This window comes from Bactrocera tryoni, chromosome 3 (genome assembly GCF_016617805.1).
Source record: "Bactrocera tryoni isolate S06 chromosome 3, CSIRO_BtryS06_freeze2, whole genome shotgun sequence".
Lineage (NCBI taxonomy): Eukaryota > Metazoa > Arthropoda > Insecta > Diptera > Tephritidae > Bactrocera > Bactrocera tryoni.
Genome location: NC_052501.1, coordinates 44506975 through 44530786, shown reverse-complemented (window position 1 = coordinate 44530786; position 23812 = coordinate 44506975). Strand labels below are relative to the sequence as shown.

Genomic DNA, 23812 nt, shown 5'->3' with positions numbered 1-23812 from the left:
ATTTCAATTTATAAGGTTGACTCCATGCGCCAGACAGTTGCCGCACTTCTAATCATCACTTGATTAGTGACGATATTTCGCATGCAATTTATGTGTGTCACTTACAAAGATGAATGCAATCACAAACAAACATACACACAAGCAGAAAAACATAGAAATGAATGAAGCGAAAGTTCAAGGTGAGCTGCGTCATCGCAATCCAGAGCATTCATTGTATAAGCAACAAGTGGCTCCGACATTGTCTCCAACATTCTTGCGGGCGCTCTAACAGACCAACACATCATATACATATACAAACATACATACATACATATGACATATGTATATATGAGGTTGTCTTGTTAGCGGCGTATTGTGCAAAAAGCATTTCGTATCGCATAAGTGTACATAAACGGTAGTGGATACGCACACACTCACACACATTTTGCTCTTGAAACGCGCCATATTGTTGTGTAATCAAATCCTTATTTCTCGTGACATTGTTTAGGTTATGGTCTCGCTAAAGTGGCTGTGGTTGTGGCTCACCAGTGATTTCCCTTAAAGCTCCCTTGACAACCGGTGGTTCATCAATTATGTCAGTAACAAGTGGCACTGCTGGAATCGAAATCTTGAATTTCATCTTTAATTAATTTTTGTAGCGAATTATTGTTTGGAAAGATGTCTTAGGTGGATGATGTTAAGTTATGATCTTTATACAAGAAATGTTCCCGAAAATTGTTTTGCTTCTTTAAGAATTCAGCAAAAAAATATATAACAGAAATCTTGATATCACCTTACAATTTTCCAACTTTAAGTACTACTAATATTGTATTAAATCGCACTTACGTACATACTATTTCATATTTAAGCTCTCAGCCCACCAAACATTAAAGTAAAACCCACAGCATTTTTATTTAGCAAAAAAGAACGTACATATGTTGCCTTTTATATTTGGGGATTAGAGAATAAAAACAAAATTTAATCATCGAAAACCGCTTTATTGTTTTTCAAAATATTCTCCATTAAGATTTATAATATACTTTTGCACCCTGAATGAGGTACCTCGAAAATATGCCTTTTTAATGCATCAACCGCCGCTTCAGGTATCGGAAAATATTGACCTCTTGGTATATTTTTTACGAACGGGTATAAAAAGGAGTCATTCGGTGCCAAGTCAAGTGTTAAAAAGTTTGAGTATTCAAAAATGCATTTGTTTCAGTCGATGTGTGAGAGGCTGCATTGTCGTGGTGAAGAGTGATCCATCTTCGGTGGTTGGTTTTCCTGATTTCTTGAAAAACAACTGCCAAACAAATGGTTATGTACCACATTTACAGTTCTACGTTGTTCTAGTGGTATGGTTGCTATATATGGCTACTTGGCAATATTAGTTTGTACACAGCACCTGATTTTGGACGAGCTTCACGATATCCGTTTTGGAGTGATCTAAGACCTCGATTGAATTCAATATAACATCGTTAAACACTGGCCTTTGATGGAGCTTCATCGCCAAAAATTAGATTAAGTTAGTCAGCGTCAAAAAGTGTAACACATAATCGTGCGAAAATGTTCGCAATTTAATTTTATTTTAGGTGAAATGAATATTTTAAGTTACTGTAAACAACACAAGTTTTCAGATTGAAACACTAAGGTTGCCGAATCCCGAAATATAAAACGCAACCTACGTATTTCTATTTTACCTTTTCTCCCTTGATACTCAAAGAAATTAAAACTGACTTGTTGTCCGTAAATTAATCTTATGCAATAGACTTAAGTCTCTGCAAGGTAAAATAATATGATCCGAGGGTTATATGAATATTTAGAAATGAGCATTATATAGAAAAGTCGAGTTCATTTGAAAAAGGAAATGTAAGAACTAAAATACGCAGTCTCAAACTACGTTTAAAGACATTGGAAACTTTGCAAGAAATTACATGAAATAGCTTCAATGGCAACTCTTCTCATTTTCCTAGCACGAAATAGAGTTAAGTTAAGGGGTTGCGTGGATTTAAAGGTTTCAAAAAATCGATTTTCTTACTATATTATTAAAATATTCTTGAATATTGTCCTAAATTTTCAAGTTGATCCGAGTAACAGTTTCGGAGATACAGCCTTGAGAACTTGTGAGCTCGAGGCTAAATAGGCTAAGGGCGCCGTCTTTAAACGCGTTTTCCTCGAAACTGGTTGGTTGGCAAGATTTCTCGAAAACTACTCAACCGATTTTCATAAAATTTTGTATAGGAATATGTATAGATACAATTCTTTTTTCGGAAGGGTCACCGGAAATGTCGTCTTAATGGCCGACTTTAAAATATTTTTCCCAAAAATTTCAGAACTTCTTTGTTAATAGTGTATGTTTGTAGCAATAAAAAATTCTAATAAAATATTTCATTTTTATATGAGAAAACAATTATTGAAAAAAGACTTTTTTACCCGAGGTTTTTTCTACGAGCCCTACTGATACTTGTCAACAATCTTCATCGAATAGTACTAGGATGGTTTTTTACCCATCTAGGATGTTGGTGACAGATTCAGATTTTTGTTGGAGCACCTATGGTCGACGTCAAGAATGAGAAAGTATTTTTTTCGAAGTTGATCTTTCTGACAGCTGATACGTGATTTGATGAATGAAATGAACGACTATCAATCCCAAGAAAAAAATGGCCGCCGATCATGATTTTTACAAGAAAGTTTTATTCAACTCACAAAGTCACTGTTTGGTGTGCTCTATAAGCAGAGGGTCCACATTGCTTCAAAAATGAAGACGTTCATAATTTTGGAGTCAATGGGGAACACTATAGCACCATGATTCATAACTTTTTCGTGCCTTTGATTCTGTTGGTTCCACCAAGGCGACACCAAATGCCATACCAACGCCAACGAAACAATCAATTTAAGTATTAAGGAGCGCATTGTCTCGCGCCGTGAGCCTGTGGCGTATCCTCCAAGATAATGCAATTTCACACGGTTACGTGAAGTTGCTTGCCTACGCAGATAAGCGCGGGACGATAGACGCTTTGCAAGAGAGTATTCGGCGAGTTATTGCCTTTACAACTGCTGGTCACAAACACAACTGAAACCATTTGTTTGCCACAACCACTAACAACCCCACTGTGGCTACTCGCAATAACATCTGAGTTAAGAGCAGAATTTTTACACTGCAAAACCGCACATTACGGTATGTAAATATTTTCTCCGTGTTTACTAATTTATGTGTGTTTCGCTTTATGTGACACCGTTGATTGATATGTTTGTTTATTTATAAACACCGTGGCGAAACGTTGATGTTTTGAAACGTTTTAAAATACCTGAAAATGGACTCGGGGAATTAGTGTATGAAAATATTTGCAAACAAGAGATATTAATTTTAGCAGCTTATAGCGGTTTGTTGTGTAAATATTTGCGAAAGCCATATTAAACTGTCTGTGATTTGCCACGGCGCACACGTGGGCGTATACGTAACATTTTTATGTTCATGTTCTGTGCAGGCGAATTATGGCAATACATAATTTTATTCATAGAGAACGCAATGGATTAAATTCTTCATGCATACATAGTCGGTTATATTTGTAAATATTTAAATTAAATTAGGTTTTCAAAATATCTTTTCTAGAATTTTTGACATAAAATCGTATTTTTTGCTGTAAAATATTAATGTTTGGAATCAACACAATTTTTTAAAAATATCATTTGTGAAAAGTTAATTCTCTCCTTAAATTATTGCTATACACCATTCAATATTGACGAGTGCATTAACCTCACAAATACGAGTAATTAATGGCTTATAGAGAACAAAGCAAAAAATTCGTCTTCAAATCGCTCAAAAAAGTAACTTAAGTTAGAATTCTTTCATTTTTAAATTCTATATGACTATTGTATTGTAGTTAAAAAAAAAAAAATAAAAAATTCGTTACCCGTTAAAATATTATTAAAATTTTTGAAATTTTATTTCTTTCACTAATTTAATATTCAAGATTTCCTTTTGATGACGACCACTGTAAACGTATTTAGGATTACGATATCCAATGCAGATTAACTCTTGCCAACAGGTGCTACTTTAGTCTGAGTATGCTATTGAGAAGTAAAATCCTCTCTTAAACTTTTTAAGTCACTCTGAGTCGACGATACGAGCTATCGAATGATGAAAACACTCCAACTCAGAGAGTATTCAACGCAGTACTCCACGAGGGAAGCAGAGGAAGAAAAAGACCTTCACTCCGTAGGAGAGATCAGGTGGAGAAGGACTTGGGTACACGTGGAATCTCCAATTAGCGTCAAAGAGCAAAAAGGAATAAAGACCGGCGCGCTGTTGTAAACTCGGCATTAACCGAGTACACGGTGTCCATGGAGAGGGAGCCAGAATGCATTGCTCGCACCCTTCAAGCATGCGGAATACTGCAGTATTTTCTAGGTGGAAGTATTTCCGATCAGGAAAGCGGCTGAGATAGCTAACAATGCAAGAAACAACTTAAAGAAGATAAATATATACGTCGCTAAGAAGTTGACCATTAGGGCAATAATCTTACATAGCATCATGCCAGAGAATATCCTTAGTAAGCAGTAGAGGAGATACGTAAGTCACTTAAAACGATACACAATGAAATTTCTGACCGACGGATAAGGGGTCAGATGAAATGCCATAAGGAAAAGCAAGAGAGTCCGAATAGAAATACGCAGGATTTTTACTCACATGGTCTCAAAACGACTACACAACGCTTGTTGGTCTAAAGACAGGTCATAACTTACTGAGAACACATGCGAGCCGGATGGGCATAAATAAGAAAGATAAATACAGAAAGTGCAAGGCAGTAGGCATAAGAGATACGCCTGAACAGCTTCTATGCTTCAGTTCAGCCTTAGCTAGAACTCGTTTCAGATATCTTCACAATTCCAGGCACTAGATCAAATATCAAAATTAAGTATCAAGATGCTCTTAAAGTTGGCAAAAAGCGTTGACGTTTGGTATGACTAATACTTCAGTTGAATTAAACTGAACCGCCATCTGGCATTATTAAAGACCACAAGATATATGTTCCATGACGTGACAGCTGGTTAGAATAATCTAACCTAATCTAACTACATGTCTAACAAAGCCAGAAGGAGCGAAGCTAGGCTCCTTTTGCCTTACTTCCAGATAAAAATTATCAAAGTGGGGCGTTTTTGTGAACTCTAGACTGGCTTAACTGCTTAGTCTAAATACATATAATTTGGAAAAGCATATTTTCTGGAGTCCTTTATATGAGCATCTATCATAGCTTTAATTATAAAATATTTAATAAATTCTTAATCACACATTATTTTTCTTTTAATATAATCGATTACTCTGCAGCAATATCAATAAGTATTGAATACAATAAATACACAACAAATAAATTACAATTATTGCACAAATAAAAAGGCAATTTCTTCAAGCGGAATACGAGTATTATTCGCGCAACACAATCGCAATATTCGAGACGTTCAGGTTAAATTTGTACTGTACCACAGCCAGCGCTGCCACATTTTAGAACTGCATGCGTCTTTGTTTATTGCGGAAATTGATGACCAAAAATACGGCCAGCAAAAAGCCAATTATCTGTGGGTGAATAAATGTAATCAAATTAAAGTAAATATTTATTTGTAGGAATTATGGCTCTCTCACCTCAATGGCCGCAATTATCCACGACGACACAGCGATGCTCGTGGTCTCGCTATCGTAGTATCGCTGCAACTTGGCGCTGCAACCTTCGGTATAAATATTATTTGCATCCGCATCATTTTGACCCTCATAGCAGCTGAGCGGTATCTGACGATTCAGTAAAATATAATCTTGCGAGCTATCTTTGCCACAGCACTCATACTCTCGCTGTAAAGCGTCGATTTTGTCGTGATCCCAGGCATCTTCCACGATTGCTATGCCGCTCTGCGTGTGACGATCGTTCAAAATGTTGATCGTAACGGCGATTTGCAGAATTGCCAACAGCAGCAAGAAAACGGCGCACTAAGAATAGAATTTATGTAATAAATAGTTTTTAATTTTGAACTGGTATAACGCTTACGGTCACAGTGAGGCAAATTGACTCACGCAGCGCTGCCACACAACCTATTACGGCGAACACTATGACTAAGCCGAAGATGATGTATGCCGGTATGTCCCAGTCGTCTGGCACCGAACCCGGATTGATGGCGATCAGCACAATGGCGGCAATACTAAAAAGCTGCAAGCGAGAAATAATCAAATTAGTTTTCAGCGTTTCAGCAATCAATTTGAATGGAATATTTTCTGTGAATTCTTTAAAGGCATTTAAATATATGTAAATGGTATATATGTCGAATTTCCTGTTGGGTTGGAAACTAGGTTGTCATTTTGGTTACTGAATAACATAATAACTCTCACTATATAACTTAAAGCACTGGGCAGACTAGTTTCGAAAACTTGGTATGTTTGCATATTTTAATAATTATGAATCAATTATTCGAGTTTTTTAGGCGTTATTGCCTAAAAATCAGCTTAGATCAGATGATCGAAATAACAAATTCTATTTAGTAAAAGAAAACCAACTACAAAATTGATCAAATATTTGTGGTTAGACTAATCAAGTTCCATCCGAATGAAATCAAAAATACCCAGAGTGAAAGAAGTTGGCTATAGTGATAACCCGAATCCAGATCACACGCACGTGTAGTTGGATACTGCCTGATAAACACATATGATTACAGACACATTGTTTTTTTCTTTGTTAACGATAGTCTCAACCGACTCTTCAAATATTTAGAAAGTCTCATATCACTCAGTCAGCAGCTAAAAAATTTAAACAAGAAAAAATGTTAACTTCGGTTGCACCGAAGCTATAATACACAAGGTTCCTAACAAGCACTTGATTCCGATCGTTCAATTTATATGGCATCTATAGGCTATAGTAATCCGAACTGAACAACTTCTTCGGAGAGTGCATTATTTTCAATAACAATGCCAATAACCCATACCAAATTTCGCGAAGATGTCTCGTCAAATGAGAAAGTTTTCCATTTTTGATCGTTCAGTTTATACGGTAGCTATATCCGATTGGAACAATTTCATTGGACATTCCATTACATATTTTCTTAGACAATAGTCCCGCCAAATTTGTTGAAAATATCTCGTCATTCATTATGCTTTCAGTATACTGGCCTTGGTAACGTCTCTCAAACCACATCACATTATGGTATAACCCAATGGAAATATTTTGCTTCTTTTTCCAAGATATTATATTATTTTTAAATTTATCTTTAAAGGTATTCTAAATTCGATGATTGAGAAATTCGTAAGCATGTCAGTGATCAATTCGTCTCAATTAGCAGCCCTATGGGTTTCCAGTTTTCATTTTAGCTCCTGAAAGCTTTGAAAAATAATTTTTCATACAGGTGAAATCTTCGAACTCATGATTGAATATTTTCGTTTTGTAATCGTCCTTTAAATATAGAAAGTACTATTTTCTATAAGAGTGTACAGGTGCTGGCGAACGCCGTTGATATTGATATCATTGACCTCAACAACCGCGCCGTTAGTTCTACTTTCTCCAAACTGGATAAGGAAGCGAACCCAATGTGTCTGGTAGTGAACGAGGGTAAGACGAAATATCTCCTGACATCAAACAAACAGTCACCGCACTCACGACTTGGCTCCATCGTCACTGTTGACAGTCATAACTTCGCACCAACAGTAACGTCAGCCACGAAATCCAACGTAAAATAACTCTTGCCAACATGTGATACTTCAGACTGAGTAGGGAATTGAGAAGTAAAGTCCTCTCTCGACGAACAAAAATCAAACTTTATAAATCACTCATGTTTTCCATCCTGCTATATGGTGCAGAGGCATAGACGATGACAACATCTGATAAGTCGATGCTACGAGTTTTCGAGAGAAAGGCAGCGGCTATGCTGGCAAGGTCAAGTCATCCGAAACAGAGGAATTAGAGGAAGAGGAAGACCTCCACTCCGTTGGAAAGAACAGGTGGAGATGGACCATGATGAAAAAAAAATTTGTTGACCTGTGTAATTAGAAAACAAGCACTGATCGCAGAAACCCATAGATAAAAGTCGAACAAATGCACATGCCCACAGTTTCTTCAAGTTTGTGCGAGAAATTTCCATTTTAAAAGAATTCTCATATTTTGAACAAATTTGTTTATCAAGTGGTTGAAAGTACAAGGTCTGTGTTACCATCCAAATTATTTTGGGAGGACTATTTTCAGGACTCCGTATCCATTTGGAACTTAGGCCCAACTTTTTTGGTACTATGTTTCAATGTTGCTTTCGTTCAAGCATTCTAACACCCTCAAATTTAAAAAAAAAAACACTGGTAAACACTGTTTTTGTCACATGAACTTTGTTATGATTTTTATTCATGTTGGTGTACCCTCATTAAAAATATATAACAGTTTTGTTTCTATCACATCCAGTTTTCTTGTGACAGCTACATATTCATTTCTGACTTCATATACGTTTCTTTGTTTACATAACTGCATTTAGTCGACTGTGGAACTATTGTGTTTGCTAAATTACATTTTATTTACATTAGTTAGATCGTAAATATGCCACGAAAGTGTTTGAACAACCCGGAAAATTTTTGTTATGTGTGTGGAGAATTAACTTTTACATCTCAGCGTCGAAATTTCACATCACTAATTGAACAGTGCTATTTAGACTATTTTGGTTTTGCTGTGAGGAATCAAGACAAATACTGGGTTCCACATAAATGTTGTGTAACGTGTGTGAGGCTCCTTTTAGGTTGGGCTAAACAAGAACCTAGACATTTGTCATTTGCTATACCAATGATTTGGACGGAACCAAAGAATCATGTAAGTGATTGTTATGTTTGTTTGACTCAAACAAAAGGTATTACTACCAAATCCAAACACACTATCCAGTATCCAAACTTGTCTTCGGCCAAGAGACCCATCCTACATAGTACCGAAATGCCTGTGCCGATGCCTCCAAATCGATCAAAAATTGAGAATTTTAGTCCGGAATATGTTCTCAGTCAGCATAATAAGGTATCTGAAGATAGCGACTCAAGTTATGAACCTTCAACTTCAAAAGAACCGCACTTATTGACACAACGGGATTTAGTACCTGATTTAAATCTGTCTAAAAACCAGGCTGAGCTTTTTACTTTCTCGTGTTACAAAGATTTCTTATTTTCGACGTCGTGACGATGAAATAAAACCTTACTTTTCTGAAGGAGGTGATTTAGTCTATTGTTATAACGTTCCTGTTGTGATGAATTTATTAAATTTCGAATATGATCCAAGTCACTGGCGACTGTTTATTGACTTTTCAAAAACTAGTTTGAAAACAGTGTTACTGCATAACAGATACAAACTTCCTTCAGTGCCGATTGCTCATAGTTCTAATATGAAAAAGACCTACGAAAATATGAGATTTATACTTGAAAAAATTGAATACAGTAAACACGCTTGGAAAATTTGTGGTGATTTTAAAGTCATTGCACTTTTACTTGGACTACAGCTTGGTTATACGAAATTTTGCTGTTTTATTTGTGAATGGGATAGTAGAGACAGAAAAAGTCACTATACAAAGAAAGTGTGGCTCAAGCGTGAATCACTAACTCCAGGCCATAAAAATGTTAAAAATGATCCTCTAGTGAACCCTGATGACATACTATTACCACCGTTGCACATTAAGCTTGGCCTGATAAAAAATTTGGTAAAAGCTATGCCTAAAGATGGAGATGGATTTTATATCTAAAAGAGAAATTCCCTAAACTCAGCGAGGCGAAAATCAAAGAGGGCATATATGTAGGCCCACAAATACGGCAATTGATGAAGGATAAAAGCTTTGAAGAAAAACTGAATGATCAGGAAAAACTCGCCTGGAAATGTTTTGTGAATGTTGTTCAAAATTTTCTAGGTAACCATAAAGCGGAAAATTACAAAGATTTAATAAATGAACTTATGATATCATTTAAAGCTTTGGGGTGTAATATGTCCTTGAAAATATATATGGATTTCTTTCCTGCAAATTTGGGTGCTGTGAGTGACGAACAAGGTGAGAGGTTCCATCAAGACATTTCCTTAATGGAGAAGCATTATCAAGGGAAATGGAGTCCAGGAATGCTAGCAGACCATTGTTGGAGACTTAAAAGGGACCTACCGGAAGCCAAATATTCAAGAAAACCATAAGTATCTATTAGATATTAGGAAATAGTTCTGTAAGTGTGGCTGAATTTTGTACCTTTTACGGAAATATACGTTTTGATGTCACAAAAAAACATGATGTGCACATTTTTTTCATTGATTTATTATTATTTGGTGGCTCTAGTATATTCAAAATTTTATATAAATTTTCATATGACAAAAAAAAATTACAAATTTGTTGACCAGTGTAATTGGTACGACTTTTATATAGATCTACTATCCTCATACAATAAATCGAATTTCGAAATTCACTGTGTCCCAATATAAGATCCAGCGCAAGCATATTTTTTTGAAGATCAGGATAATTCAATTAATTTTTTAAATTACTGTCGAGTGTATATATGTATGTATGTATATTAAGGATGACTTTAAGCAAAATTGTAATTATTGATTAACCATGATGATGTTAAAGCTAATATCCTTCATTGTTGCAGGAGCAAAAAATTTAATTGCAGTCTTGGATTTTTTGATCAACTAATGAAGCTTAATTTCTTTATAAATTCTTAAAAATTTAGATTAGAAGAAACTATATTTAAAATTTTTGATTAAAAAATATTGAGTTTTTATCAAACATTCTCTGTTAACAAGCCAGAACATTTTTTCGACTTTTAATATGTGTATATTTGTTACTTAATTTTTTTTTAAATTTCAGTCAGATAAGCTGATCAATTTACTGTCAACCTAGATATTGGAGTATAAAAATATTTTTTATAATGGCAGGAAAATTATAAATGCAAACAAAATTATCCTTTCACATAAGTATATAGCAATTAGTACATAACAAATTAACTCAATTCACTGCTCGAAAACTAGTTCACCAGTTTATTACATATGCATGTATACGAGTGCATACAGGTATATAAGAGAACTAACAAGCGGCCACAGCTGGGAAGAACAGTTGTTCATTTTTCCACAGCACGTAAATATTATATAATTGCCAAGTGAGCGAACGAGCGTCAATAATTTACTATATCAATATCTGCTAGAAAAGTATCCAAAAGCTGACAATTTGTTAAAACTGTTGGAACCATTTAATATAGTGCATCAAAGTAACTCCACCACAACATATAATAACTACTTTCATTTATGTACTAGAGTTCTCCGAAATAGTTTCTCGTATATTTAAGAATCACTGTTCGGATAGAAAATCTTAACGTAAAGCGTTTTTCTCGAAAGTATTTATTTCGTGATAGTTGCCGCAATATCATAAATTCGAATCACCCGATTTTCTTGGAATATGACTATCTATCTCATGAAGCAACAAAAAAATAATAATACAAATTTGCATTATTTTGAAAAAATTCGACAAAGTTAAAAAATTTGTGAAAAAATCGACCTTTGTTTTTGAGTAGCCGCCATTTTATGAAAGAATTGTCAGCTTCTTGAGATTCTCAAGAATTGGGACTGTCCCAAACCACAACTTGGCGGATTTTGAAAAAGGATTTAGTTTTGCATTCATATAAAATTGATCTCACTCAAGAACTGAAGTCATTGGACCACCATAAACGTCGGGAATTAGCTGATTTTACTTTGCAAAAACTTGGAAACGATAACGAATTTTTTAAGAAAATCACCTTCTCGGATGAGGCTCACTTTCATCTGACAAAACTGACGATTTTGGTACGAAGAAAATCCACAAAACATACATGAACAAATATTTCATTCACTCAAATTGACAATTTGGTTTAATTTAGGGTCAGGTCTGGTTACAACAAGACGGGGCTATGTGGCACACCGCATGTGCAACAACCAAATTATTGCCAGAAGTTTGAAGATTTGATTATTTAAAAAAATTGTGGCATTTAATGGCCTTCAAGAAGTTGTGATTTAGCACCATTAGACTACTTCTTTCTATTTGTAATCATTGGTCTTTAGCAATTTACCAGACTCTCTTCAAGCTTTAGAAGTCAATATTGAAAGTGCTATTCATGACAAATGACTTGATTTAGTGAAAAAAGTACTCCAAAATTGGGTTCATTGAATTCGTTCCGGGAAAAGAAGGAGGTCATTTGAATGAAGTTACATTCAGAACTAAATTGTATCTTACAATGGGTAAAAAATTATAGAAATCGAAACTACGACAATTTTGCTCCATTACTATTTTTGGTTCGCATTTGACAGAAATTACGTCAGTTTTTTGAACGATTTTACAAAAGGCTTATGTTTTTGTTTACAATTTTAATGCAACTTGATAGTTTTTTTTTGTAGCATCTTCGCTTTCTTCTGTAAATGACATTGCATGTCGTAGTCTTGTCTCTATAAGCGCGCGAATGCATCATTTAATTCATTAAGATTTCCAATTAAGCGGAATTTTTTTGATGAAACGAAATGTGCAACTCAACGAATATCAGTTAACTAATTTCGCGACAAATGGAAAAAGTATAGCATTGGAAATACTCTAACAGACCACAAACTGTCAAATCAAAATTAAACTGATTATTAACTTTTTAGCCCATTAAAATAAATAAACAATGGATTTCAATAAGTCACTCGGAAGAAAAGTATAGTTTGAATACTTTTATTGATTAATAACCTTATAATTAAGAATATTGACTGAAATTGTTTTGACAAGTGTTAGAGAGTAGCGAATCGAACAAACGATATCAGTTGTACAAACAAACTGACGGTTCTAATATATCAATTCATCTGGTCATGTATCGCTATAAATATTTTGCAAAAGAATTGCATTTTATTTCAAGAATTATTTTTTAATAATAATAAAATATTTGTATCAAACTAGAATTTTCCATTCACAATGGTAGAACTTGTCTAAAGTTTGTAAACCAAAATTCGGTAGCGTTGAAGAAAGCGGTTTACCATATGGTATCTTGTATACCAAATTCAACAAACTAACTTTGTTGTTGCTTTGACATACAAAATTTTGATAAAATAATGCTCAAATGTAGCGAGAGAAAAATTGTGAATTAAAGACAGTTAATTATTATACTCTTACATCTAAAAACGTCATACCCCCTAAGCGCGACCAAGCGTAAATGTTGCTATTAATTAAATTTCAAATGAAATTAGTCATATTAATTAAAAATGACGCTCAAACAATCTACGCCAAGTGCAAAGAAGGCTCATGCGAGTGTGAATGGAAGAAAAATTTAATTTATAAAAAAACTAAAACCGCAGCTATATTGAAAGATTCGTCATATGAACTCGATTTTCATCGTTCAGTTTTTACGGCAGCTATACTCGTATGCTAGAGTGACCCGATTTGAACAATTTCTTCGAAGTTTGTGCCGTTGCCTTGGAAAATAACCCATGCTAAATTTGATGAAGATATCTCGTCACAAAAAAAAGTTATCCATACAAGCTCTTTATTCCGATCGTTCAGTTTGTATGGCAGCTATATGCCATAGTGGTCCCATATCGGTGGTTCCGACAAATGAGCAGCTTCTTGAAGAGAAAAGGACGTGTGCAAGATTTCAGATTGATATTTCAAAAACTCAGAGATTAGTTCGCGTATATACAGAGGCCTTTGACATTTTTTTTTTTGAGTCTTAAAAACATCGTGGCAAACTTTATATGTATCAGTGATCTGCAGTGAATGAGTTAAACACAACTTTGAGCCACTTGCGAAAAATTGAGTATGAAGCAAGCAAATTATTCACGGAATGAGTATAAGTGTGAATACTGCTCACTTACAATTATGAGAGAGAGAGTTTTGGCTTGTGAGCTGATTAGCTTGTATGAAGCATATATTCACAAGTGTTTGCTTATGAGCTCACAATACTTATGAATCTTTGCTTAGGATTCTCTGACATTCATGAATACAAAACACTTGTGAATATACGAAGAAGCTCAGTTGTGCGCAAGCCACTTGCAAGCCACTTGCAAGCCTTTTGAGCCGTAACGCTATGAACCAAAGGCTAGAAAATCCATTACGAAAGCACTAAGAGTTACTATTATATTATTGTATAACAAAAAGGATTTTGTAATTGGTTCTAACTAATAATGACTAGATCTAATGAAATAAAAAAAGGGGTTTTCATATTTTGTATTAATTTTCTCTATTATTAAAAAAATTACATATATTTACATACTTACATTCATGTTATCACTTATAATATAACATTTTATTTTATAAAATGATAATTCAGTTCCTTTCAATGGAATTAAAATTAAAAATAAAAATTACGTCAGTTTAATGGTATAAAAATTACGTGAATTATTAACAAAAAACAAAATAACACAATTCAGTTCATTTCGGTAAAAAAATATAAATACTAAACATAAAATTTACTTCAAGATTTATGTACATACATAAGATTCAACTCCAAAGATACAAGTATATATTATAAGTATAGCTTCTAAATATATATTAAGATTGAGGTATTGCACAAAATTACTTCTCAATATCATTGTATATTTTTGTTTTTTAAGTTTCTAAGGTCTTATTGCCATATTAGTTAGTCTTAAATATTGAATTCAGGAATATTATATTATCTACGGTTTTGGGTGCAAGTCGATTTCTTTTATCAGTTATTAAATTGCCTGCCAAGGAAAATACACGTTCAGATGCCGCACTACTTGCAGGTATAGTTAATATTTTAAGTGCAAGTTTTGATATGCGTGGAAAGTTAGCTTTATGTTGCTTCCACCATTGAATTGCGTCAAAGTCATTATCAAATTGTATTCTTTCTGTAAAATATCGATCTATCTCATCTTCGATACGTTCCTGCGCGCCCATGTTTGAAATATTTGGAAAAAATAAGTTCAGGTCGTTTGCAGGTGAAGACGTATTTGATGTTGAAGTAATTGGTGAAGATGGAATTTGTGGGGTCTCATTTTGTTCGGACGTGTAAAACTCAATATTGCCTGATATCTCCTCAATGCAGAAATGCTTCACAGCTTCAATATCGACATCTCTCATAGCTTTTGCTGGAGGATATAAAAATAGTGCCACTTTGTGGTAAATGCTTAAATTAGCAAGCCATATACTGTCGATATATGTTAATATGTTACGTTTAAAGCTGACTATTGCTGGAACGTCTGTTTGAACTGCTTCACATATCGTCTTTAATCTAAAAATTGAAGGAAGTACAAAACATATTGACACAAAATTACACCCCTATAATTTTTTAGAAATTGTGTCGAAGTATTGGCACAATTCTACTAAAGAGTTGACGATATTTATATTAATATCTAACAAACGACTTTGTTGATTATTTTCCGTTAAAATACCATCGATAGTCGGCCAATTGTCTGAAATGGACTTAAGCATTACTAGGTAAGAGTTCCATCGTGTGGGACAGTGACTTTTTAAAGATGTTTGCAATGCATGTTGGAGATTCGATTTTTTGAAATACTTTACGAGGCTTTTGCAAGAACTAATTAAAGCTTTTAAATCATTTGCAGTCTCAAATGCAGCGTTTACTACGTTAGAGAACAAATGATTGGAACAATTGATTCTCGTGTAGTTTTGTAATGCAGTTTTGATATTACTTCCTCTATCAGTCACAAATATAACTGATTCGAGGTTACAAATATCAAACTGTGAAAATATACTCAGTAATTTGTACTGAATATTTATACCTGTTGATTTTTCGAAATCCATAGATTTGATACCCAAAACTATGTTTTTTAAATTGGAACCGTCGAAAAAATGAAGTGTTGCGCATAAAAAATTTCTGTTCACATAATTGTCAGTCCATAGATCCGTGGTTACAGAAGCATTTCCTTCATCAACAACTTTTTTTAAACACGATTTAATTTCATTTTTCTTCTCCTCAGCCATTCTATAGGTCCTCCGCGAGATAGTAGTTGCATTTGGAATAAGATCATGTATATTAACATTTTCACCGTATTTCGATCCAATTTTAATAAAAAATTCTGCTAACTTTTTAAATCCAGATCCTTCAACGGCAATAAAAGGGCGGCAATCTTCTATTATCCATTGATAGCGCATTCCTTATCTTCTTGGCTTACATTTCTTATAACCACTTCCTGTCCAGAAGTGTTAGCGAAGCATTTGTGACGCATCAAATTACTTGTTTGCTTGCCATTAAACTTCAACAAATGCTTGCATTTTCGGCAGTAAACAAACCCTTCCAATATACTTCCATCGCTTTGTTTTATTTCAGCAAACACGCTCCAAACTGCACTTTTACCTCTTTTCTGCGTTAATTGATAAGTACCATTATCAATGTTCTCAATTATTCTATTTTGATCAGACATGATTTTAAAAAAATATAACAACAACAAAATATGAACAAATCCTCGTATAATTTATTTTAATTTTAAAACTAAGTAATGTAATTTATTGTTTTTACTAATTCCCAAGATGATATTTACCAAATAATTTATTTACTAAGACTTACTTTTCCGATTTTCTTACTCTTAAATCTGTATACTGTTCGAAGCTTCAAACCAAATTGTACTCGCCTTTGAAAATCTTTTCCTCTTTATCGCTTTTCAAATAGGTAGGAGAGTACTCGGACCGTCGTAAGCACACATCTTGCCTGACACATAACCCGCCGACATTTCTTGAATATATGTATTTTACTATGTTTTAATGTGATTTATTGTGCTATTTTAAAAGAAAACTAAATAAAAGGATAAGATACAAAGAAGTTTCAGTTTTGTAGTTTTTACGAAGTCACTGGAATCACGGGTTTCGTTTCTTTTAAAACCCCTCCGCGTAGGTATAAACTTCAGGGACTCATCTACCTAAGCACTCCACTTTCTAAAATGTAAGATAAAGCTTTTCATTTAGGCTTAAGAAATAATTGAAAAAAAGGATAAGAAACAAAGAAGTTTCAGTTTTGTAGTTTTTACGAAGTCACTAGAATCACGGGTTTCGTTTCTTTTAAAACCCCTCCGCGTAGGTATAAACTTCAGGGACTCATCTACCTCAGCTCTCCAATTTCTAGAATGTAAGATAAAGCTTAAGAAAATAATTGAATAAAAGGATAAGAAATAAAGAAGTTTCAGTTTTGTAGTCATTACAATCACGCGTTTCGTTCCTTTTAAAACCCACTCGCGTAGGTATAAAATATATTTTGAATAGGCACGGAATTCGTGAATATATTCATGAATAAACAATGATTCACTTATTAGTGAATGTATTCATGAGCCTTTCAACTCATCTAATAGTATGCAACGAATAGCTCAGACAATTGTATACAGAGAAGCAAGCCAAGCCAAGTGTGAGCGCTAAGTGATTGTGAGACATATTCACACTCATTATTACAGAAGCAAGCCATGTGATTGTGAGAAGATAATATTTTTAGTGAGAGCAAGTGTGAGTGAATATTGGGGGTGATTCATGAATATGAGAGTGTATTCATAAGCCAAGTATTCACTGCAGATCACTGATATGTATACCCTGTTCAGGATGTAAGAACTATATTGCTGATGAAAGAGAATGCCAATGGTATACAAAATTCAAAAGAGCGTGTGAAATGACACCAAAAGTACAGTTTTTCTGCACTATAGTGAAAATACAGTGTTTACTTGAACTACAGCTCGAAAATTTTCACACACCCACATGCACACACACAAGCATATAACAATAAATAAGCCACAATTACATGAATTGGGTAGAATTGGATTGCTGCGCAATAAAGTTATGTCTAGTGCGGGAAGAAGCGCGCCGATGATAGTGGCGCTAGAAAGTAAGACGCTTACAAGTTTGTACTAAACTATGATTTTTGCCGTGGAAAGGGAGGCGCCAAAGTCAACTTTGTCATATTTCTCACTGTCTACGTAGTACTTATATGTGTTTGCGTGAGTATGTGTTGGCGGAAAATTCTGGTAAATAACGGTAAATAGGTCAATGGTGGTGCGGTTAACAAGTTGGTGTCTGCAGGCGAATGTTCACAAGTGAGATTGGTGGTGGTTTTGATGGTTTTTGTACACGTAATCGTATGAATGGCGGGTGGGTTATGTTTGTTGCTATGTATAGCCTAATATACTTTACATACAGTTGATTTTTGTAGTTTTGCTGTTTACTTTTGGCGTCATAATATGTATGTATGTCAGAACACATACTATTAGTAAACAAACACAACTGAAGTGTCTCTTTGAACTTCAACGAATGAGACAATGAAAAAATTTTGAAAAAACAAAAAAATCATATCGCAAAATATTACCGCAAATTTTTCTACATATATTAATATAGTTTTTCAGTACAATTATACTCGTAAATATGTATATATGTGGTTCCAGATCATATAACTGTGGTTAGCCATGCCTAAATACATTTTGTACTTTTGTGCACATTTAATTAAAACACACATTGGAGTCAATAATAATAGCAGATATATGTATGTATATATACATACATGTATATATTTTAATAAATGATACTCAATGAGTTGTTAAAAGATCAAACAAAAACAAAAACGTGATTAACCTTTGTCTATGTTAATTTATGTTAACTTTTTGTTATATAGTCAGCATTAAAATCGAGCTTTACCATACATACATATGTACATATATCCATCTGTGCGCAAAGTCAGACCTTGATACTACATACAAACACACATATATTGCTTTAAGCTTTGGATATATTTTTTCCAAAAAAAACTAAAAAATTAAAAAAACGTTAACTTCGGCTGCTCCAAAGCTTAATACCCTTCACAGGTACATTTCTTATAGCATAAAAGGTATAAAGAGATCTTCATTTTGATTTTGCGCGGTCAGTTCGTATGGCAGCTAAATACGAGCAATCGCTTAGAAACTTGTATCTTTGCCTTGGATAATAACTTATGCGAAATTTCGTGAAGATATTTTGTCAAATTAAAAAGTTTTTTGATTTTGATCGCTCAGTTTGTATAGCATCTGTATCGGTGGTTCCGACAAATGAGCAGTTGGCTAGCAGCAGTCCTGGCTAGAGCGGGTCGTGTGCAACATTTTAGCTCAATATCTCAAAAATTGTGGGAGTAGTTCTCGTATGTATGTACATATAGACAAACGGATAGAGCTAATTGACTCAACACGTCACCCTGATAATTTATATTGTATATAGGATCTCCGACGTTTTATTCTGGGTGTTACAAATTTCAGAGCGAACTTAATACACCCTGAAACTTCAAATTCAATGGAAATAATGCGAAAGATCATTCTTTGGTATTTATTTTTTAAAGATTATCTCTTTCTAATGTTGGCCACGGCTACGTCCCAGATGGTCCATCCGCTGAGTTCAATTTTCGATGACTCGCTCGAGCGCTCGCTTTTGACTGGTAAATGGCGCATGACACGCGTGATATTTTGCTCCAAGGCCCAATCCATTGATTCCAGCTCTTGAATCTGTTCAGGTTGTTCTTCGTCCCAAATGCGGCAATTTTGTTTGTTTACATAACCGTTAAGCCAGAAACGGGCCTCATCGCTGAACAAAATTTGGCTCGAAAACGTCGGATCTTCTTGGATCAAGAGCTCATAGAACGAAGTAATGTCGCTTGGGAAGGTCCAGCGGCTTCAAATCTGTATTTTCTTCACTACATAGTGGACGTGGTCCATTCGGTCGAATTTTATACAATAATGAAGGCTGGGTCCCGTAAGTCTATTCATAATGAAATTCCAAACAATACTGAACAAAAATAACGTAACTGCTTGACACGACGCACGCGTAATCTGTCAAATAAGGCTATTGTAAAAATACTTTTACTCAACATAATATGTTTCAAGGACATCTGATCAGTTTAAACAAGTGTTTAAGAAATTTTTACAATACAACCGTATATCAAGTTTCAATCGGATATCTTTAATACTAAGGCTATAGCTTCTACTCATATAAAAAACGAATTTGAGAACTAGCTTGGCCAATTCTGATCATTTCGGGATACTATTCCAAGGTCTGTCTCTATTTTCGGTTACTCTTAGAAACATAAGATATAAATTAAAATGCACTACAGTATTCAAATAAGATATAAGTATTCTATAACAGATATACAATTTAAATAAAATGCCTCTCATGTCTCTTAAGGGGTTAAATAAGCCTACGAGTTTCAAAAAATCGATTTTTTTTGTTGTCTTATTAAATTCTACAACACCTCTAGAATATTTTCCTAAATCTTCAAGTTGATCCGAGTAATAGTTTCGGAGATACAGCCTTGAGAACGTGTGCGCTCGAAGCTAGCTAGCGTAGCACAAGGCCTGGAAATACAATTCTTAAAGACTTGGGCGAAGGTTTTTTCCGATTACAACTAATTAATTTAAAAAAAAATGTTACGAAATTTTCACTGAAATTTTAATTATTTTGTAAAAATGTCTGCCAAAAATCCAATTTTTAGTTTTTTCCCCCGTCCAAGTTCTAAGTTAAAGTTTTTAACTAAAAAACGTATTTTTTCACTTTAGATGATTCTGTAAGGAGTTATCCTACCAACGCAGGCCTATTTTTTCCGAGGGGTCACCGGAAATGGCGTCACAATTGGCGAGTTTAAAATATTTTTTCCCAAAAATTTCGGATTTTCTTTGTTAATTGTGTATGTTTGTAACAATAAAAAAATTTTAAAAAATATAATAGTATTTCATTTTTTATATGTGAAAAAATTTTCGAAAATGCTGTTTTTACCCGAGGAAACCAAAGTAATTCCTTCTAGCCCAATACAATTTATTAACAAAATTTTTCAAATAGTTCCAGCTACTCATTCTTCTAAAAGTCTTCAGTCCGCATAGAAGGTGTATTCCCGACAAGCAATAATTTCTTATAGATTCAGTATTACGTTAAAGTTTCTACAATAAATTCATTAAAAACCAGCCGAAATCATTATTGAAATTCATGGAAATGGAATTTAGCATCTCCAAAACATCGATTTATCGCATTTTGGCCGAACATTTGGGCTTACGAAAGGTGTGTGCACGGTTTGTTCCGCACAAATTGACTGTCGACCAAATTGACAAATTGACGATCGACGCTTGTGACCGATTATTTGACCAAAAATCACATTTTAACCATTAACCATTCCCCCTTTTCGGAAAAATGCATTTGCCCATGAAAGATAAGCGTTATGCAGACGTAGGGGCCATTCAAAGCTTGCACCGGCATACTGGCGGCCATACCGGCCAATGAGCTAAAACACTCGTCCGACATGCTTTTGAACCATGCAAAAAGCTGTATTGAAGCAGAAGGAGACTATTTTGAATAAAATAATTTGATTTTGCCGAAAAAACCATTTGTTCTGTTGTTTTTTAAGGTCTTGTTTACTTTGGAATGCACCTTGTATATCAGAAAAAGGTATTTTTGTTAATAGCGGCAGGCAATGACAAACACTTGCCAACTATCATCAAATCATTCTGACATCACAAATATTTTCTTATTATAACCATTAGCCATTCGGAAGTAGCCTTAAAACTTGTAGTGCTCTAACTAATTTTTCAAAACTCGTTTTTTTATGACACATACTTTCTAAATAGTTTCATATTAACCCAGCGTACACTATTACGAACTTGTAATTAATTCAAATAATGCTAAAGGGTGTCTACTGGATTTGGAAACGAGCTCAAACAGGTAAGTAGAATGCTTGATGCTTGGCCTAGTTCATGGCAATGGATCCTTAATACAGAACATATGATTCTCCTTTTTCCTTTAAGAAAGTATCTCTCTACCCCATTTCTCTTTTTTTTTATTTTCTAATCACTTTTGTCTCTCCTTCGAGTTGCTTTCATGATCACTCGTTACGACTCATTCGAATGATTATTCCGTGGTGTTCCTAAGCGTTTGAGAGTTTACTCCAAATCATTTCTGGAAGAATTTCTAATTATATTCGAGTTGTTTGCCCCTCATTTACCAGCCAAAAATCTTTTTTCGGTTGAAACAGTTTATGATTATAACATTTTATACCAAAAGTTAAAGTTTATACCAAAAATGGGAATTTACGCAAAACTTCATCAAAAAATCGCATTTGTACCCCCAAATCGGTTAAGTTGCTATGTATTGCCTAGTAAAATCTCAATTTAATTTTGTCTTTTTCATACCAATGGCCATTCGTTTTTTATAGCTTTTTTACTTTTGAGGTGACGACCATGACATCATAGTACAAACGCCACCAACGCGCAACACCAATCGCAGTCATAACAGTACAATGTTTGAAAAAAAAACAATACAACAACAGCACAAAGTCAACAAACTTACCGCCAAAAGTGTGTTTAAGAGAATCGAAGATATTTTTACGGTGGTCGTAGCACAGCCCATTTTTCACCTTTAGTGGCTTACTAGTGGATCGTTGTTTATTTATTTTACGATTTTATTAGGTTTGTATGTTACCACTGTGTATTTGTTTATACACTTTGCAGTTTATTTATTTTTCCAACACGGTTTGCTTTTGAAAAATCACCACAAGCAGTTAACAGCTGTTAAAAGCTCATAAATAATTTTATTTTTTTTTTTGAATTCCACAAAATATCGGTGCAGTCAAATTCTTTGCAACGCCACTTGCTATTCGAAAATTAAATATGAGCTACAAACACACATATGCTTTGTGTTAATTAAACAGGCTCATAAAATTCACCGCAATTTTCCAAAAATTTTGCTCTAATTTTTTTTTTACTTTTTCTAAATTAAGTTGTCTCAAATGCGGCGTCGATTGCGTGGGTGTTTTGGCGAGCTCTTCAGTAGACGTAGGCGATGCTCCGACGGTCTCCCAATACTACAGATGCACTTATTTTAATTAAAATGCCGTTTATTACTGCTGCTCTCTAAATGTTTTGAGTTCTTGAGAAATATATTTATAAAAGCTTTACTTCTCACAATTTTTTTTTTATTTTTAATTAATACAAATATTTTACGAGCATATAATATAAAAATATGTTTACATAAAACCACTCTTCACTTTCTTATTACCGTTCTTCACGACTTTCACTTGGAGTAAAAAATATCTCGAAACTTTTTCGTTAGACGTTCAAACGCCGACTGATATAAAAGCTCACGAATATGCTTCATTGAAGTCAGCGTGGTCGCTGGCGCCACCGCCACTGCCAGTGCCACCGCTGCTCTTGTTGTTATTGTGGTTGTTGCCGCTGTTGTCATTGTGACTCGCCGTGGCATTGTTGTTTTTTCCTATAACACTTGCCGCGTATTCAGTTTTTCTTTAGCTTAGCGACTATGCCGCCTGTCGACGCCAACGTTGAAGTCGTCATTCGCTTCGCTCGAACGCGTCCATTACGTTCATACTATTCTATGCCATGCGTACCGTGATGACGTCACTTTGACACTGTGACTCTAAACAGATGCCATTAATGCACATGTAGCGCTTGCTCACCAACTGGGCAATACCTTCGTTGTGTTGGCCGGGGCATTGCGGAGCGGCGTTGGGCTAATTATGAAAACAGCAGCACTTCGATCTTACTCAGGGTTAAATACATACATACAAACAAACTAGCATTGTGCGTATGTATAAACAGTATACATATATATACATACATATGTATGTCATCATAGGTGTGGACAAATATATTCATGATTTTAAAATTTGTTGTTTTCGTTTTCAAAATATTATATTGTTATTGTTTTTTAGTACATCGTTGCCATGAGAAACGATCAAATATTAATATATAGGCAGAGACCCAACAGGAAATTTGAAATGTTTGGTCACATAACTTCGCTCATTTTTCGAATCTGAGTTAAATCAACATCATGATGAGATCATGCGCTTAAATTAAAAATTAAGCAGCTTTGGCAATCTTATAAAGTATTTTGTAAAAAATTT

The 23812-nt window shown here is 34.4% G+C and overlaps 1 protein-coding gene across 1 annotated transcript; it reads right to left on the bottom strand.

Moving 5' to 3' along the window:
- Positions 1-5196: 5196 nt before the first annotated feature.
- LOC120771670 (protein late bloomer) lies at positions 5197-23022 on the bottom strand. The gene is made up of 4 exons (XM_040099785.1): positions 22240-23022; positions 6015-6173; positions 5618-5956; positions 5197-5551 (listed from the first exon to the last, which is right to left on the bottom strand). Exons 1-4 carry the CDS (start codon positions 22297-22299, stop codon positions 5480-5482), a joined length of 630 nt encoding a protein of 209 aa, XP_039955719.1. The 5' UTR covers positions 22300-23022; the 3' UTR covers positions 5197-5479.
- Positions 23023-23812: the final 790 nt, after the last annotated feature.